At 38.2% G+C, this 20,786-nt stretch overlaps 1 protein-coding gene across 1 annotated transcript in view; it reads left to right on the forward strand.

Moving 5' to 3' along the window:
• LOC126473247 (FUN14 domain-containing protein 1-like) overlaps positions 1–20,786 on the forward strand; it is a 75,927-nt gene that overhangs the window by 21,035 nt on the left and 34,106 nt on the right. Inside the window, exon 3 of the mRNA XM_050100170.1 lies at positions 1,701–1,896. Coding sequence (XP_049956127.1) covers positions 1,701–1,896 — 196 coding nt within the window. The remainder of the gene's footprint in view (positions 1–1,700; positions 1,897–20,786) is intronic.

Genomic DNA, 20,786 nt, shown 5'->3' on the forward strand with positions numbered 1-20,786 from the left:
TACACACACACACAAAATTTCATGTTGAATAATGTTGTTATAATAATAACAATGATGATAAGAATGTCAAAGGCCACCATTAAACCTTACTTCAGAAAAGAGCTGAACTATCGTAATTTTGCAATAAACTTCCTTATAACTTATTTGATGTTGACCAAGTGATATAAACTGCAAGACAAAAAACCACAATGCACCACAGAGGAATTATCTGAACGGGATGGAAATCAGTTGATCTGGCTTACATGTACAGACAAACAAATGATTACAGTTTCAGAACAACTGGATGATTTATTCATGAGAAAGAGATAACAAATTGAGCAAGTCAACACTGTAGTGATAACTTGTTGAGTGTCCTCCTGTGGAATATCATGCCAAATTCTGTCTATTTGGTACATTAGATTGTCAAAATCCCAAGCTGGTGAGAGAGCCCTGTCCATAACACTGCAAACATTCTAAAGTGGTGAGAGATCCAGCAACCTTGCTGGTCAAGGTAGGATTTGGCAAACACAAAGACAAGCAGTAGAATCTTTCACTGTGTGCAGCAGACATTGTCTTGCTGAAATGTGAGCCCAGGATGACTTACCATGAAGGGTGACAAAACAGGGCATAGAATTACTTGAGAGAAGGTAAATTTCTTATCCAAGATTGCTTCTAAACAACTTTGTCTGTTACTGGTTTCGGTAAGCGTGGTTATCATCTTCAGATCTTGGCAAAATGTTATTGCATGTCTTCTAATACAAGTACTCTCTCGCAAACATTGCCAGGTACATGTGGGAGGAGATGAACAATGCAGCGGCAAGTTAAGGTTGAGCTAGCCTGCAGTGCAGTACACAGTAGTGTGTGATATGGGCCACGTGCATTTAGCTAATTACTCTATATACTGTGGTTTCAACTTGACTTGCCGATGCACTGTCTATCTGCTGTTCAAGGGTAGCACGACTATCAAAGGTTTGCTTTGCTCATGGGTGGGTGTTTTATAAATGTTGAAAAATCTAAACTGGCAAATTACCCCAAGAGAGACTGCTCACAAAATTTCAAGAACCAGTGTTAAGAAAAGAATTTAGAATCTAGAGATATTCTTCAGGCCCTCTGGATATCACTCCTGTAGTGATTGTAAAGACAAAATTAGGCTGATTACAGTGCACATAAAAGCATTTAAGTGGTCATTTTTTCCCACTCTCTTTATGCGATTGGGATAGGAAGGAACCCTAACATGTGGTGGCATTTGTAGTGCACTTTAGAGTGGATTGCAAAGTATGTATGTAGATATAGGTGAATGTCTCGCACATTATGAACAGGTGGAGTGTGTACCTCTAAATTTTGCTGCTAGAATCTGTAAACTGCACTGAACATCTTCAAGCCATAAATGTTTTAATGTAATGGATTTATTGTAATATCTTGTGTAGACTATATGTACGACTTCCTTTGTTCAGTGGTTGTCTTGTGCCATATTTGAAGTTGCTATTTGAAATGTATCCATACCCTTCTGTTAACGTGTTGTACACTGTTAGAAATGGAAGTGGACATTTTCATGGGATAGAGATTCTGACTCACATTTAATTGTAAATAAATATGAAGTTTCATAGAACTTACTGCATGCATAGTGAATGTGTTTGGTGCTTCTCAAAACACATTGCTTGGGTGCTTTGTAATTGTGAAATACAGTTTCTCGTTTGTAATGTATACTCTTCTTTTCCCAGGTGTACTGGTTTTGTGACAATGAAAGTTGGAAAAGCGGCAGCAGTTGCAGTTGGAGGTGGCATTATTTTGTTACAGATTGCAAATCATAAAGGTTATTTGAAAATTAACTGGGATAAAGTTCACAAAGAAGTAGATAAACTTGCTGATAAGGTAGAAGAAAAAGCTACAGGAGATGGTCCCAAATTCTTGGACAAGGTTAGGGTAGACTATGTATTATAAATTAAGTATTTACATTCTGCATATTTGTTAAAGTGAACTTTCACGTACCTAAATCTATGTGACTTTTCAGGACACTTTGTTTTGTAAAGATATACTTTCCTCGGAATCTGGGTGTACTTTGACTTGTTAAATTGTACTTAAGATAGAATGTAGGTACACTGTTCTCCATCTCTTGCTTTCTAGAAATAGTGTATGTCCTTTAGTTTCAGTGACTTAAAACAAAGTTAAAGGGTTTGTATAAAAGGTAATGAGACTGATTTTTTGCTGACACGATTGTACATCGCAACCTGCGCTCACCCAGGGGGTTGGTGGTCGGTGGTGTCTGGGTGAAAACGCGTTGCGTGCCGGTTACCTGTGGCCTCCTGCTTTGGCAGCATCGTGCGTTGAGTGGACACTTCACAAAGTCGTTGGCCATGGCACAACATGCAGCAAATGGTCAAGCAATGTTACGCCATCAAGTTTTGTGTGAGACTAGGAAAATCAGTTACGGAAACGTTGGATATGTGTCGGAAAGCCTACGGCAATGGTTGCCTGTCAAAAGCCCAGGTTTTCAGGTGGGTGAAGAGCTTCAAAGAGGGCCAGGACAGCATTGAGGACAAGAACTGCTCCAGACGCCCATGAACCAGCAAAACTGACAAAAACATTGACCAAATGCGCATTTTATTGAATACTGACTGTAGGACGAGTGTCAGAATGATAGCAGATGACTTTGGACTTGATAAAATGACAATGCACATCATCACCAAAGAATTGTCGATAAGGAAGAAATGCGCCAAGATGGTCCCGAAGATTTTGTCAAGCATTCAAAAGCAAGTATGTGTGGATGCCTGCCAAGACAGTCTCCATAGCCTTGAAGCTGATCTGAAATTTTTAGATTAAGTTTTCGACAGAGATAAATCCTGGTGTTTCAGTACAACCGGGAGGCAAAGCGCATGAGTGCCAAATGGCTCACCGCAGCATCCCCACGTCCAAAAAGGCTCGCATGAGCAAATCGAAGGTGAAAGTCATGCTGATTGTGTTTTTCAACGTCGGTGGCATGTTTCATCATGAGTTTATGTCCCAAGGCTAAACTGTCAATGGTGCTTCGTATTGCAAAGTGCTCAAGAGACTAAATCCAGGGTCCATCGCATTAGGCTAGCCATCGCCGATGATTGGAAGCTGCATCATGGCAACATGCTGAATCACACCTCCTTCCCTGAAAGAACACCATCGTGGGACCTTGGAGAAGGACCAAGCCGCCACAATGAGGGGTTTTGAAGGCCACGCTGGACTCAGCATCCGCAGCAGCATTTGAAGCATGGAAATCTCATATGCAGGGTGTTGTTGACTCTCAAGGGTTATGCATTGAAGAGTACTAAGTGGTTGTAGCAATATCTACAATAAATTTTGTTTCACAAGCCCAGTCTCATTACTGTTTATTCACGAGAATACTCTCCAGTTTATCACCTTTTAGACATCATAATACAGGGCTGTATTAATTATTGCTTACTCGATACACATCACTGATACAGCTTTAAGTAAAGTTAATCTTGTAAGATATTTTATTTTAACCTGTTTCCTAATAAACCATAGCCATGGAAGGAACAGTTTTGTTATTGCGTAATCTTTCTGGATGCCCCATGTGGATGACCTGGAATCTATTGGAAAACAAAATGCTTTCATTATGTTTCAAATAAGAAAAGTGAACCAGTTACAAAAAAAGTACCTGGTGTAGTAGTGTAGCTATTTGACTACCGTATTTACTTGAATCTAAGCCGCATTTGAATCTAAGCCGCACCTGAAAAATGAGACTCGAAATCAAGGAAAAAAAATTTTCCCGAATCTAAGCCACACCTGAAATTTGAGACTCAAAATTCAAGGGGAGAAAAAAGTTTTAGGCCACATCTCTAAATCGGAACAAAGTTGGTCCGTTGTAATATCACACACAATTTAGGTCAAATGAATGACGATACAGCTACAGTAGTTTGGTTCAAGTTGAAAGCTTAGCAGTTAAGCTTTACCAGGTAGCCATTGCTATGCGTCAAGCGCTCCATCTGTATATATACCGGTACCCTTCCTTTTTCACGTGCTTCGTCTGGTTTGAATTGATTGCTTATTTTTCTTTGATCTGATGAGCGCCGTTTTCTTTGTTATAGGTGATACGTCACTCTAACAAGGGAACCTCCCCATCGCACCCCCCTCAGATTTAGTTATAAGTTGGCACATTGGATAGGCCTTGAAAAACTGAACACAGATCAATTGAGAAAACAGGAAGAAGTCGTGTGGAACTGTGAAAAAATAAGCGAAATATACAAACTGAGTAGTTTATGGGAAGATAGGCAACATCAAGGACACTTGGATTGCAGGAGCGCCGTGGTCTCGTGGTAACGTGAGCAGCTGCGGAACGAAAGGTCCTTGGTTCAAATCTTCCATCGAGTGAAAACTTTAATTTTTTATTTTCAGTTTATGTGACAAACTCTTACATTTTCATCACTTTTTTGGGAGTGATTATCACATCCACAAGAAAACCTAAATCGGGCAAGGTAGAAGAATCTTTTTTATCCATTCGCCAAGTGTACAAGTTAGGTGGGTCGACAACATATTCCTGTCATGTGACGCACATGCCGTCACCAGTGTTGTATAGAATATATCAGATGTGTTTTCCTGTGGAGGAAACGGTTGACCTATGACCTTTCGATCAAATGTTTTCGGTTCCGATTGGAGAAGCACGGCCTTTCGTCTACTAATCGCACGGTTTTGCGATGCGGTCGCAAAACACCGACACTAAACTTATTACAGTGAACAGAGACGTCAATGAACGAACAGACAGATATAACTATGCAAAAGTAAAGAAAGTAAAATTTTCACTTGTGCGAAGACTTGAACCAAGGACCTCTCCTTCTGCAGCTGCTCACGCTACCACGAGACCACGGCGTTCCTCAGCTCACGTGCTCCTTGATGTTGCCTATGTGGCCCATGGACTACTCAGTTTGTATATTTTGCTTATTTTTTCACAGTTTCACACAACTTCTTCCTGTTTTCTCAATTGGTCTGTGTTCGGTTTATCAAGGCCTATCCACTGTGCCAAGTTATAACTAAATCTGAGGGGGGTGCGATGGGGAGGTTCCCTTGTAAGCTGAAAATGCATTACTGTACTGTGTCGTGCATTGTTTGTCGCATTCTGATAGTGCTTGTTTACGGCCTGTCGCCGCTCGTGGCATGGCTTGTTTTTGTGCACGCTACCGCCGCTTACAATTAAGAAGAAGAGAGGAATAGGAATAGTCTCATTAGCGAAACAATGGCAAGAGACTGCTATTTGTTGTTACTTACACTGCTGCTTTCTTTGATAATGATCAACAAGAACCAAATAATAGATTACGTATGATAGAAGATGTTCTGAATGAGAGTTTAGCGAAAAATTTTCTCCGTTTGAAAATCTTTGCAGGTGCCTCTTTAGTACCTTACATTCTCCACAGAAATTAGTCATCTTAGATTTAAAAATTTAGTCAATTTCCGTGCTTCATTTCTGACTGAATCACTATTAGGCATAAGAATAATACGAATATAAACATGACATGATATGTATATTCTTCCGTGTTTGCTGTTGTCTCACTCTAGTTTCGTAGCTTATTAGGCAGACAGGATTTAAATGAGATAGCAGCAAACACAAAACAATACATGGCAAAATGTTTATATTCGTATTATTCTTATGGTGAAGAGAATACTGCATGTGATTCACAATTCATAAAAGTTGCTATTAGCAACCATCTCTTCTCACAGGTAGGAAAAAATTCAGAATGTAGAGTTGGCCATATTGACAAACATCCCAAACAATCTTGCCAGACGGATTTTCGTAGTACATTGAAATTCTGCTACATTCGAAGATGAGCAATATGGAATTTGTATATACTTCGTTGGATAATGTATGAAAATGCAGTGCTCGAAACTCGGGGCGGAGGAAAGAAGCTCGTCTTTTACCCCTCTCTCTCTCTCTCTCTCTCTCTCTCTCTCTCTCTCTCTCTCTCTCCCTCTTTCCACAGAGGTTTTGGTGCCAGTATTTATCTTTGTGCCTACAAAGCCTGCCTGTGTAGCGCTACATATATTAGACGGCAGACGTTAGTTGTGGCGGCACCCACCAACATTTTTCAGAACTTCCGCTTGCTTTGCACTCGATTCTAAGTTGCTGGCGGTTTTTTGGATTACAAAAACCAGAAAAAAAGTGCGGCTTAGATTCGAGTAAATACGGTAAGTACTGACACACCTTTCAACTTAAGTCCTTCCTTTTTGCATATTTGTCAAAATCCTGTATTTGGGGTGCAGTCCTGCAAAAAAAGTGACAGCCTTGTCATAAAACTTCATTTTCTGCAGTGGTATAGTAACTGCCACAGGGGCACCGCAATCTCTGTTCACCACTACTTGTTACCTGTTCGGTCTATGCGAACTTAATTTATGAAGTGGATAGATTGCTTCTCACCATATAGATGAGATGTTGAGCTGCAGACGGGCACAACGAAAAGACTTCGTTCGCTTCTGATCAGTGCCCACTTCTTGCACAATTTTTGTAATTTAGAAAAAGTTTGTCAGACTTTGTTACCTGCTGTGCATTAATTGTGGTTTCCATACATTGTGGTAAGCCTGAGGATTTATCCTGCAAGTCCATGTTTAGTTACATTGGTTTGACAACCAAGCTTCAGGGATTTAGAGGTTTCAGTTTCTGCTTTTGTAACTCGTTGTTTATGGCCATTTAATGTTATTGAAGGTAGCTTCTGAGTTTACTTTACTATTGGCTGTTGATCGTTTGTCATTGAAATCATATTTTGATGTATTATAGAACATCACTGGTAGAACAGTGACAAAGTACCATATTTATTTGTAATCGAATTACATTTCTACAGCTTCCTTCAGCCATTGTAGCAGTTTTCCTGGGGAAGCTGTGAGAGGTAAATTATGCAGCCAGACAGGCAGCAGCAGAATTCTGTACAGTTCATCATTTGTAGTATAGATTGCTAGATTTGAGACAAGTTACCCATGTTTCACTAAAGTTTCACTAAACTCCTTGAGCATTTTCATTTGAAGACTTGATCATGTGTGCTTCAATGTGGTGGTATATGTATACTCCTCTTGTGGGTCAGCATCTCAAGTTTGCTGAATTGCTTAATGTCATCTTAATATGACAAGAAAGGAGCAGTTGGAGAATCTATGTTTTGAAAGCAGTGTTTCATGTTACACATTATAATTCTTTATGAGCTGATTATTGCAAACCAAGATCCCTATTTTCCAGACATTTCTATTTCAAAGCATGTGAAAATTTTATTCAGCTGTGGGAAATACCTTGAGTTTTCCAGACTGCAGTTTGTAGTTTCCTAGAATATGGTAATGTTGCTTGGGTGCTAGATAAGTATCTAAGTAGAAGCTAGATATAATCCCAAGTTTCTCTCTCCACAGGCACTTAATATAATTGCCATCTTTAGCCCCTTTTTTATGTGAGAGAGAATGCCAAATGAAACTTAAGATTCAGATTACATGTTAAAATCAGTTTGCTTATGATTGACTGTGAGACTTTTTTAATTGATAGTAGGAATTTGATGATGACATACCAATTCCAAATGGGCCTCATTGAGTAAACCTCTTGGGCTTTATATAAACAATCCGTGTATATATATATATTTTTAAATCTTGTAGCAATGGGAAAAATCTTCAGATAACATAAAATGATCTGAAAGACTCTTTTTATATAGTGGAACTACAGAGCAACATTTATACACATCTGTTGTTTGCTTGCTTATCTGTTGTTGAAGTTTTTCTCAGCATGGTTAAAGGTTGTATTTCCTGATGTGGTTTATTTGGTATTATATTCCTTTTTGAAGAAAATAAATAAAAGCTAGGGAGGTCATGGAATTACTTACATATGCATTTTACTTGTAACAAAATTAGTTCTTCATTTAATCCTTAACATCAAAATATAATTTGAAAGGTAAATAGTGGAACTGCCCTATGCAGAGAAGTATGTTGAGACTGCTCCACATTCAAACCAATAATTTTGATAATTTTGTAGCATCAGTTACTGATAAATAATTGTTCAAAGTAGTAGCTGTTGTTACCCTCTTGTTGCAAGAAAATGAACATGAATATGTTAAAAATTGTTAACCGAGCAGTTCAAGTATAGTGCGCAAAACACTGCCTCGTGAATTTTTGTGTAGTTTCTTTTCCTGTTGTTGATTAATACGGTGTAATCATAATTTGGTTTTGTGTCACCAATATGTGATTTTTCTGAATCTAATATTTTTAACAATACAATTTATGCATAATGTATTGTTCACGCCGCTCAACAATCGCTGTTAAACTGTAAAAATTGCTTAGTCCAGATGGTAAGCACAATCCTTTTCAGGCAGCTCCTGAGTTGCACAAAAATTTTCCCATGTTTTTTAACAGAAGCAATTATGCATGAAATTTTAAGAGAAATTTAAATTTTGGGCAGTTGCCATTTGTAACCAAACAGTAAATTAAAATTTTTCTGTATCTGAGAGTATTACAGGGTGATTCAAAAAGAATACCACAACTTTAAAAATGTGTATTTAATGAAAGAAACATAATATAACCTTCTGTTATACATCATTACAAAGAGTATTTAAAAAGGTTTTTTTTCCACTCAAAAACAAGTTCAGAGATGTTCAATATGGCCCGCTCCAGACACTCGAGCAATATCAACCCGATACTCCAACTCGTTCCACACTCTCTGTAGCATATCAGGCGTAACAGTTTGGATAGCTGCTGTTATTTCTCGTTTCAAATCATCAATGGTGGCTGGGAGAGGTGGCCAAAACACCATATCCTTAACATACCCCCATAAGAAAAAATCGCAGGGGGTAAGATCAGGGCTTCTTGGAGGCCAGTGATGAAGTGCTCTGTCACGGGCTGCCTGGCGGCCAATCCATCGCCTCGGGTAGTTGACGTTCAGGTAGTTACGGACAGATAAGTGCCAATGTGGTGGCACTCCATCCTGCTGAAATATGAATTGTTGTGCTTCTTGTTCGAGCTGAGGGAACAGCCAATTCTCTAACATCTCCAGATACTGTAGTCCAGTTACAGTAGCACCTTCGAAGAAAAAGGGACCAAAAACTTTATTGGCTGAAATGGCACAGAAAACGTTCACCTTAGGCGAGTCAAGTTCATACTGAGTTGTTTCCCGTGGATTCTCAGTGCCCCATATACAGACATTGTGACGGTTGACTTTCCCATTAGTGTGGAAAGTTGCTTCATCACTAAACACAATCTTTGAAACGAAAGATTCATCTGTTTCCATTTGAGCAAGGATAAAATCACAGAAATGTACAACTAAATGAAACTTTATAGCTCCCTTAATTCGCCGACAGATAGTGCTTAGCTCTGCCTTTTGTCGTTGCAGAGTTTTAAATTCCTAAAGTTGTGGTATTCTTTTTGAATCACCCTGTATAATGGAAAATAACAAGTAAAGGTGAAATAATGCACTGAAAGATTATCTTCCTTAAGTTGTGCTCCACAACTTCTTTTTTTTTTTTTTTTTTTTTTTTTTTTTTTTTTTTTTTTTTTTTTTTTTTTTTAAAGGAAATTTTGTAAGACGATATCCCATAAAGCTGCTAAAATTTTTAGTGTTCTACAAATAGTTTTGACAGTATGTTGTGGTTTGACAGACTGAAATTTTTTAAATAGTATATATAACGTCTACAATTTTAAAATATGTAAGGTATCTCTTTGGCCCTGTGAAAGTAAGTGGCAGTGGAGTATGGCATGACATCATCTAATCCAAGGCTAGTCCTGTTCAACTATTACTAGGAGGATAAAGCCTATGACTTGCTTAAGTGAAATAAAAAATATTATTTGACTTGTTTAGTAGTACCCTGCATGGTGCTCATGCTTTAGTATGTAAGACAATCTGCCAACTGAACTTCAAGTGACACAAAACAATGATACATGAAGAAAAGTTGTATGAGAGCTCCGTTGAAATCTCTTCAATGCTTGAATCATTTGGCTGACATTATTATTAGCAAAAGAATGTCAAATTTGGTGATTTATGCACTTGTATTTGCTGTATCCTGCGAAACTTTATTAGGGTGATTTTGATCTCAACCTGTTACTTAAAGTGCACTTTTACCAGACGTTAACTCAACAGTAATTGTAAATTTATAAAAGCAATTGTCACTGGAGTGCGAGTTGATCACTGCAGAGCACAAGTAGAGCTCTGGTGAACTAGTGTGATGTTACTGGTAATTCCATGACACAAGAAGAAAACAATGTGAAACATGACCCTAAAATTTATTGTCAAAGTGGGACGAAAGCTGCCATGATCAATTGAAACTGAATTTCATTGTTAAGGAGACATTCATGGCTGTGGTCCATGTACTTTCATATTGCAATGAGAGCAGTTGAGTATTTATAGACTGCTCTTTTGTGGAATTTTTTTCTTTTTTTCTTGGAGGGGGATTTTGATTAGGATTACATTATAGTGGAAAGAAAAGATGTGCACCATCAGAAAATGGGAATGAATATGTATGAAAGTTAAAAGGAGAGTGGTTATAAAATGATAAAGAAAAGGTTGTGATTCTCAATAGCATAATGTAAAGCAAATGGACATAGCTTTTTTGTGTAAGTTTGTAGCAGAATATGCTGAATAATTTTTTCCTTGTTTAATTTTTTAGTTTTAGGGGCAACTGGGAAAATACGTGGTTGTGCACCATTTACAAACAGTTCTCAGAGCTTGAGTCCTTGATAGTCAAGAGCTAAATAAAGAGCTGTCAGTACTCCCTGTATCCTTCTTTGGCAAAAAAAATTAGTTAATACCCCCTCAATCCTTCTGTACTAGTTTAACTCATCTCGATTTTTTATTTATTTTTTATTTTTGTTTTTATTTATTTTTTAACATTTTTCTCAGAGCTGCAGTCAACATGTGGATTTTTTTAAAAACTATCGTCACGCCATGTATCCTTTGTGGCTGTTAATGCCGCTTTCCTCTAGTCTTATAATTTACAGAACTGTCGTAATATTAGTACAGGGACCTGGGAACCAATCAGGTGTCAGGTACAGCATTTGGATTCTTTTGTTTTGTTTGCTTGTTTGTTTTGCAAATGCAAAGAATTCTTATAGATTTGTTGTAGCTAGTGTTCACACCATCCAAATATTTGTTGTGTACATAATGTCTTTCTTCCCATGGCATCCCTAGATGTCTACATTTCTCTCTGTTATTCTGTTACAACTAAGACAACTTCAGCACCTGATGTCATGTGTCCTTCCTCTGTTCTCTTAGTACAAGATTTCATAAGTTAAATATTTATTTTACAACTTACCTTCTGTAGCACTGTGGGAAATTGAGCTAATAAACATAGAATATATTGTGTTTAATCTATCGTCATTTATCAGTACACTTGTATTTACGATAAAGGCTCATTGTCAGTCTCTTACCAAAAATGTAGTGTTATCCATTCTCATTGTTTAGTGTTACATCTTGTGTGTGTTAACTTACATTTTAGTTAATGTTGTAGGCATTATAGTTTTCATGTTTACCACAAAGAACTCTTTTTTTGTACAGATTTAACATCTTTCTTAATTTTTGCAGGTGGGTGCTTTTGCGCGTGCAAATACTCCTGCAGCTGCTGGGTTTGTTGGGGGCTTTTTAATAGGAATAGCTTCCTCTTAAAATACTTTCTCTCAATTTTGTAATAAAGAATTTTATCAGTTAAATTGCTTCCTGTTTTAGGTAAGACATTTAGCTGCTGTGATTAGTAATTTAACATAATATCTTCTTCGTTAGTGCTCTTTAACTACTGTGACTACATGATGCTTCAACTTTAATTGTGTAGTTGGTATAACAAGCATGGTTTGTGCGATAGTGCAGTACACTTGTGCTTTTTGTGTTCTCATAATCTCTTAGAGCTAGATGCTGCAGATATAAATTATTTATTTCTTTTTTATAAGTAGACTAGAAATGTATAACCATTGTATGGTACTGTTCCTTGAATTTCTCGTGCATGTAATCCAACTTTTATTAGGTTTAATTTTTGCTGAGCTGAGGATCGTAATCTGCAGGTTGATTTGTTTCAATGCTGTATCCAGTTTGGCTGTATGTTCATATCATAAACCTTACTTTATAACAATATTTCTATATTAAATTTCTCACAACTTGTGAATGCTTAAATTTTTCCATTTTATGTTGTTTGGTGTGTCATCAAACACTTTGTGTGTAAAATTTGATAACTGACCAACTGAGTCACATACAAACCCTTAGTAATAACTAATCAAAATTGCAGAACGTTCACTGGATGTCGCTTTTATGTCTTTTATTAACTTCATATAGCCTTTAATAGCAACTCTGTGTAGCATATGGTGCTTTAATTTTTTTAGCAGCTATTCTGGCTTCTTACAAAATAAGATATTTCTGCTGGCAATGTTTGGAGATGAATGATGAGGCAAACATTATACTCTGTACATAATTCTGAAACCAAATTGCTGGTTCCCATGAATTTGTATAAAGACACATTTTAAATTTTTGGGGGAAAGAACTAAAAATTAAATTGGTGATAAGTAAAGTTATCTGTGCTGAGAGTCAACAGACATAAAAAGATGTTTAAGAATAGAGATAACACAAACAGCAGTGTATCTTTGCATTAGAAAAATAACAACATATTAGAGCAAATAAGACTAAATACAAACTAAAAAGGAAACTTGACCATTTGTCAAGGGGGAGAGGATGTAACTGAACTGATGGAAAATCAGCAGTGAAATATTATAGACAGATCGGATTTGAAACTGAGAGAAGTTAGAAATGGTGAAGTGGGCATAGGTGTACTGAAATAAGGAAAGGGACTATTAAAAATATAAGTGTAAATGAGGCAGATGTGGGTAGCAACAGAGGTTAAACAAATAAACAGTCAGGAATTAACAAACTAAAAGACAAGACAAGAAGCTGCAAAATGGAAGAAAGATATGTTTAAGAAAAATAAAGACACATGAAACTATTACCAGTGTATGGACATAAGAAAGTGGAGGTACACTCATTTGAGAGATTGGAATAAGATTAGTCTTGATACAAGTTTGGAACCAAGCACAACTTAGTTCCAAGTTTTGATCTGTAAACCTCTGTTACCTGTGCCAAGAGAGAGAATATAAATCATGTTGAAGTAGCAACTAATGTCACTGCCAATATAGTGCAAAGCAAATCAATCTCGGAAATATTGTGTTGTTATTGTTAGTGCATGACAGAGACATTATGACATGGTTGTCCCAAAAGCTGCTCTCACTTTGAAGAAATGGAGCTACCAGTGTTGGAGCTAGAGGGAGAGAGAGCAGAAGAGTGTATAGTAGACATTTGAGAGGGGACAGGGAGCAGAATCCTAAGGATATGAACCATTCAGAGTGATGAGGAAGTTGTTCTCATTGATATACTAAAAGACATTAATCATCTCCTGGACTGTCTAAAATCAGCCTCTGATTCACCACTAGTGTTGCATCACCTCCTTCCAAACAAATATTCCCCATGTACCTGGTCTGCTGTTGCTGAACATTATATGAAACAGTGTCTGTCTGAAAGAAAACTTATGAATGTCAGCTATGTCTTAGTTAGTTCTATACTTGCCAGTAATTTCTCCATGTACTGAGAGATGATTGCTGTTGGTAGAGGAACCAAGACTGTACCCTATAACATTGATATATTGGCCACTGAACTTAATACATCTTAATTTTTGAAAATAAAATGCCTGACTGTCATACCTTCATCCAGTGTTGGCCTCCATCTCACTGATAATCATCGCCATTGTAATGTAAATTCAAAACTGCCAACAAACAATTGCTTCTGTACTTTTACAGATGCCACCTTTCCATCTAAAGTGCACTTTTGCCCTACAGCATTTGTGTTTTTTGTGAATGCGTCTATTAGATACTGTTTTGCTACCCATATATGCAGTAAGTTTAATGTCTACCATCTTTCTCACAATTAAACTACCAGCATACCCATCCAGACAGCCGATAATGTTAAAGTGCCTGTTTCAAGGACAGGGGGATGCACGCCAGCTCCAGATTGAATCCACCTCGAAGATTACTGGTGAGGGCCAGTTTGCCATCCAGTCTTGATGTGGCTTTTAGGCAGCTTTCTACAACCTCTTAGGAAAATATGGGGCTGGTCCCTAAGTGCCACCTCTGTTGCACGATGTGCAAACACTTAACAGCAATGTTCATTTTGACCTTGCAATGTACATTACATACAGGCAGAAGGGGTATGTGGATTCCTGCCAGGTGGAGCCGGTAGTAGCTTTAAAAAGCCTTTGAGAGTGGCAACAATACAATAACAACAGCCTATACACAGGTATTTTTTGTTGTCATGTAAACTGAAGAAGTACTGTACCAATCCTGACCCAGAGTTGGCTGAATATAGAGCACCAAAATGGGTCGAACCTACTATGATGGTTCACAAGCATATTCCCTATTATAATTCCACCACCTCAGTATTACAGTGTCATTTCCAAAACACCAAAAGCAATTTCCTTGTAAAGACTATTGTCTTAGAATATAAATGTTAAAGAATTTTCAGTAGTACGCACACTCAGTAATGGTGATGCGTGTCAGTGATTTTTTTTCGTCCCAAAAATCTAGTGCATTTGAAATAAAGGTGAAACATAATCCTGCGCATGAGAATGAAATGTGTGCATGGATCAGCAAGGCCTTCATGCTGCATAATGCTGGATGTGGTTCACCATGAGGATATTAAGCTGTCAAAAGGGGCTTATCGCTCAAGTGCAATTGCTAGCCTTTGTGCAGAGGCTGGTGGCCATTCATTGTCTATTCGATGTCTTCTACTTATGGTATGCCAAACTTAAAGGATTCTGTCCTTCCTAAATGGCCAGCATCCAGCTCCCTTGCACAGCTGTGACTGAGATGCTTGTTCTATCACCACCTGTGGGCAACGAGGCTGTTTCAGATCCATGCAAGGGAGAGCATAAGAGTTGTTATAGGTGGAGGGCATTAAGATCCAAAGCCAGGGGTGGAGGTTGAGATCAACCTGGCTACTAAAGGAACTCGGGTTACTTTTCGAATTAACTGCATAGCAGAACAACTGTACCCAAACCAAACTTTTAAAATTAAACTTAATCACATTTTAAATGCCCTACCCCCTGGATTTTATTGTTTACACAGTTGGGACCAAATAGAGGTATTCTGTCAGCAGCTCCATTGTTCTCAAGGTAGGGTTCTGAGAGCAGTTTTCAGTTCATTTTGCAGAATTGTTCGCTATCCTGAGCACACGTTGGATCAGATGAGATGGCATTGTGACGATAAATTTATTATCTGCTCAAATTGCCAAAGTGTTCTTCGTGCTATTAGTTAGATGTATCCAGCAGGTCAGATGATGCAAGACAAGCAGGAACAAGCAGGACGCTCTTCTTTTCACGCAAAGGTAGGAAAAGCAAATAATTTTCTGCAGGGTTCCAGGGCACATAGGGATCTGGGAAATGAACCCTGATGCGACTCTTCCACCTCCTGCTTGCTGTTCAGTCCCCCTGCACACTGTTACGACAATGAGCCAGAAGATCATTTGTCAGTGGGGGGTTCAGTCCCCGGAAGTGGGGAATAATAGGTTGTGTTCAGTGGAACCTTCAGTGCAACCATGGCTCACCTCCTTCCAACCACGATGAGCTGAAGAAGTATCTTTTACAAGGCTTAGAGTAGAACAATGCCAATTGACAAATTGTTTTTTTCTTACATCATAAGGACCCCCCCCCCCCCCTCCGAGCATCACAGATGCAGTTTGCAACTGTTGATATAACATATTTTAATTAAGTGTGCTTAATATGATGCCCTGAGGGAAGATCTGGCCCTCCCACAAGACCTGCCCTCAATTTTAACCAATAATGAGATGAGTGTGTGTTATGTCTTGGATTCTTCCTAAAATATTGAATGTGAATTTTAATGTGTCTTTGAGTGGCTCAGTCACCCATTATTTCTAAGTCATCACCCAACCACAGTCATCTGTCCCTTTTTTAATTGTATCTGTACTGATATTTTATCTAGTTATTCTGCTATGTTTCATCTGATTTTTGTTGTTGGCCACTTACGAATCTCACCATCACAGAGTTGTGTTTTCATACTACATGGTTTTCCAATTTATTGTTACTTTTTACTAGACTTTCACTGTGCTTGTCTGTGTTTAATTCAAGCAAGGGCACTGATGACCTTGCTGTTTAGCACCCTAACCCACAAATCGCCGCCACCACCACCACCACCACCATATGTGTGAAGATAATCAGTCCTTTTATTTTTTATAATATGTGCTTAGCTTGTATTAAATTGGTGTACAGTAGAAAATAGTCATCATCATCATCAGTTGCCTAACATATAGATAAATAATCTGGATTGTGTATGGTCAGAGTTGTTCATATGAGGCTTCCATCATCTTTGGACTGCCAAGGTCACTGCCCTGAAACTCTATTTGTGTGTGTGTGTGTGTGTGTGTGTGTGTGTGTGTGTGTGTGTGTGTGTGCGCGCGCGCGCGCGTTAACCAGTAAGGACATTGGCTTTCACTCGACACCTAGCTTGGCTATTAATTTGCATAAATAATTGTTATAATAAAATTGTGTCATCAGCTGTTTCATCAAGCAGCTTATTTATTTATTTGCTCCCTGTCCTCACTAATCTTGTGAATTATTATTGTAAAGTTTATGTATTGATCTGTCATTGCTTTTTGAATTAATATATCTCCCCCCTTCGTATCAGTCCATGATTTTTGTATTTGTGCTCTTCACATATTTTTGTTTCATTTATTTAAAATGCTCCATTACAGTAGTACTACATGTTTAGAAGAAAGATTAAGAAAAGGCAAACCTACGTTTCTAGCATTTATAGACTTAGAGAAAGCTTTTGACAACGTTAACTGGAATACTCTCTTTCAAATTCTGAAGGTGGCAGGGGTAAAATACAGGGAGCGAAAGGCTATTTACAATTTGTACAGAAACCAGATGGCAGTTATAAGAGTCGAGGGGCATGAAAGGGAAGCAGTGGTTGGGAAAGGAGTGAGACAGGGTTGTAGCCTCTCCCCGATGTTATTCAATCTGTATATTGAGCAAGCAGTAAAGGAAACAAAAGAAAAATTCGGAGTAGGTATTAAAATTCATGGAGAAGAAGTAAAAACTTTGAGGTTCGCCGATGACATTGTAATTCTGTCAGAGACAGCAAAGGATTTGGAAGAGCAGTTGAACGGAATGGACAGTGTCTTGAAAGGAGGATATAAGATGAACATCATCAAAAGCAAAACGAGGATAATGGAATGTAGTCAAATTAAATCGGGTGATGCTGAGGGGATTAGATTAGGAAATGAGACACTTAAAGTAGTAAAGGAGTTTTGCTATTTAGGGAGTAAAATAACTGATGATGGTCGAAGTAGATAGGATATAAAATGTAGACTGGCAATGGCAAGGAAATCGTTTCTGAAGAAGAGAAATTTGTTAACATCGAGTATAGATTTAAGTGTCAGGAAGTCGTTTCTGAAAGTATTTGTATGGAGTGTAGCCATGTATGGAAGTGAAACATGGACGATAACCAGTTTGGACAAGAAGAGAATAGAAGCTTTCGAAATGTGGTGCTACAGAAGAATGCTGAAGATAAGGTGGGTAGATCACGTAACTAATGAGGAGGTATTGAATAGGATTGGGGAGAAGAGAAGTTTGTGGCACAACTTGACTAGAAGAAGGGATCGGTTGGTAGGACATGTTTTGAGGCATCAAGGGATCACAAATTTAGCATTGGAGGGCAGCGTGGAGGGTAAAAATCGTAGAGGGAGACCAGGAGATCAATACACTAAGCAGATTCAGAAGGATGTAGGCTGCAGTAGGTACTGGGAGATGAAGAAGCTTGCGCAGGATAGAGTAGCATGGAGAGCTGCATCAAACCAGTCTCAGGACTGAAGGCCACAACAACAACAACAACAACAACAACAACAACAACACATGTTTGGATACCAAGACACACAAAGTAGTAGTCTAATCATGAGGTGTTACAATGGTATGAATGAAAACTGTTTACAATAGAAAACTTCTGTATGATCGATATAAGTTTTCCAGGTTCAACACGGCAAAAGCATACTAACAATTATATTCGCAACAGTAACCTTCTGTGTGGTTGATATAAGGTTTTCAGGTAGAATATTATTTTTTTTAACTTTTATAACAATGAAAACAATCAATTATTGATAAAATTTTTAATTGGATAGATAAAAATCTACTCACCAAGTGGCGGCAGAACACACATGTATGACTGTTGTGATTGGTAAGCTTTTGGAGCCAGTGAATCCTCCTTCAGGCAGAAGGGTTGAAGGGAAAGGAAGAAGGGTGAAGGAAAAGGACTGTAGAGGTCTAGGAAAAGGGGTAGATTTTGGGAAAGTCACCCAGAACCGCAGGGCAGAGGATACTTACCGCACAGGATGAGAAGAAAACACTGTTTGTTGGGGACTGCATCAGACGAGATATGAAAGCTTGATAGCTTAAAGGTGGAAGACGGGGTAATATGCAAGACAGAGATTGCTATTAAAACAACGTGCTCAAGTTAATAAGAGTGAGAAGCTAACTGAATTGTGCGTAACAGAGGTGGGAGGGGACAGTGAAAAATATACAGGAAAGACAATGAAAGATGAAGCAAAGAGTAGTTACAGTGAAGAAAAGCTGAGACAGAAGAAATTAACATAAATTAAGGCCATGTGGATGACGAGAACCAAGGACTGCTGTAGTGCTAGTTCCCACCTGCGGAGTTCTGAGAAACTGGTGTCTGGAGGAAGAATCCAGATGGCACTTGTGGTGAAACAGGTGCCAAGGTCACAAACGTCATGTTTTAGAGCATGCTCTGGAACAGGATATTGCAAGTTGCCAGTTTATACCCTCTGCCTTTGCCCATTCAGTCTAATACGTAATTTCGTGGTAGTCATGCCAATATAGAAGGCTGAACAGTGTTTACATATTAACTGGTGTATGACGTGTCGTTTTGCAGGTGGCCCTTTGATAGTATATGTTTTGCCAGGCTATTATAGGTGGTGGTAGGAGGGTGCATAAGGCAAGTCTTGCAGCGGGGACGGTTGCAGGGGTAGGAGACATAGGGTGGGGAGATGAATGCAGAAGGAGCATAGAGTCTGACAAGAATATTGCGGAGATTGGGAGGGCAACGCAAAACTATTCTAGATGTGGTGGGCAAAATTTCATACAGAATGGATCTCATTCCAGAACATCCCATCCAATCCTGGTACTGCTGATCCCTCCACAGAACAGCTTCGGAGCATGCCATCAGTGACTCAGTATTATCCTGGTCTGGAATATGTTAATCAGCTGCTTCAACAGGACCATGACTTTCAAAATCATTCCCAGCAGTTCCTAGATGTGCTTTCATCCATTTGAAGTTAATATGGCATTTCCATTGCCACAATTCCCTCATTTTGTTTCTGATCTCTTCTGTCAAATATTTACAATGCGTGGTATTTTTTAATGAATCCAGTACAATTCTGCTGTCTGTGCATATTACAGCTGTCATTTTAAGATTTTTTCCTTGCAAGTTGTGTAGTTTCTCTAAGGCTTGCAAGATTGCTAGTTGTTCTGCGTGGTTAATGGTGCACCCATTCTTGAGCATGTACTTTAAGTGATTGGAAGGTGTCCCATTAATCATTAATACCACTCCTGAACTGATCCATTCTCTCAATGACTACCATCTGTCTAAGTCTCTAAAGGATATTCCTTGAGTTTGTAAATTTCTTCTAAAGGTACAGCACTTGCTGGATAGGGACACGATTTGTACTCTAAAGGAGTGTCTATTGAATGGGGTGTGTGTTCAATTTTTATAATTTTATATTCTTCATGTGTTGCCTGTAGTTTAGTAATTATAGTTGTAAGGCATGTTAGAATGCACAACGCTTCAGTAGACATCATTCTGTTAGCCTTAACAATCTTTATGTTGGTCAAGCACTGAATTCTATGAAGCTTCATGCAGTTATATTTTTTTCTGTGTGTGTGAATCCAAACAGGAGCTGTATATGCTAATATTGGTAGTGTAGTGCCAGTGTAAATTATTTTCACTACTCCTGAACCAAGACTCCAGTTGAACCTTGCTGAATTAGGCAAAGAATGAATAAGTTTCATGCATTTTTCAGTCATGTACTGTATATGCTCATTAAACATAAATTAAAATCAACAATTATACCCAAGTATTTTAATCATTCCACTTGTTGCAAAACATTATTGTTAAGGATGATACTAATTGTTGCTTTGTCTTTATGCCTTACCCTTGTTAGTAGCGTTACATTCGATGTTTGCTAATTAAAACGGATTTTGTTGTTTTGGGCCCAAACTACGATTTTTTCCATTTCTATATTGCAGAGCTCCACAGCAATAATGACAGTATTTGATCTATTTCTTTTAAGTTATATATGTCCTTGTTTGGTAAATGTCTGTGTGTAAGTTCTTCCAAAAAGTGCCCATCAAAGTCTCCCAGGTTTTCATCTCTAACATTAAATTATTTAGTGTGAATTATACTTCCAGCACAGGCCATTGGGCAAACTCCTATGCTAAAAGTTATAATGTTATGGTCAGAGCAACTCTGTTATTCACCACACGTCCATTGGCTTTGCCTTGCCAGTAGATAAAAAGTGGTCGTAATTAAATCAGTATTGCACCTTTCTTTACTATTTTCAAAATCTGGTCTATGATTCTCTTTTTTCAGTAGGAACAGATCAGTGGAAGCCAGAAATTCATCTATCTCCTCTGGAGTTCATTAATATATCATGCCACATGCTAGATCCTGAATTGCTAGCCTTAGAAATTAATAAATGAACTCCTTTATTGTAGGTCATCATGTCGTCAATCTTTCCCAGGTTCTCATTTATGGGTTTTGCAACA

This window comes from Schistocerca serialis, chromosome 1 (genome assembly GCF_023864345.2).
Source record: "Schistocerca serialis cubense isolate TAMUIC-IGC-003099 chromosome 1, iqSchSeri2.2, whole genome shotgun sequence".
In the NCBI taxonomy this organism is placed as follows: Eukaryota; Metazoa; Arthropoda; class Insecta; order Orthoptera; family Acrididae; genus Schistocerca; species Schistocerca serialis.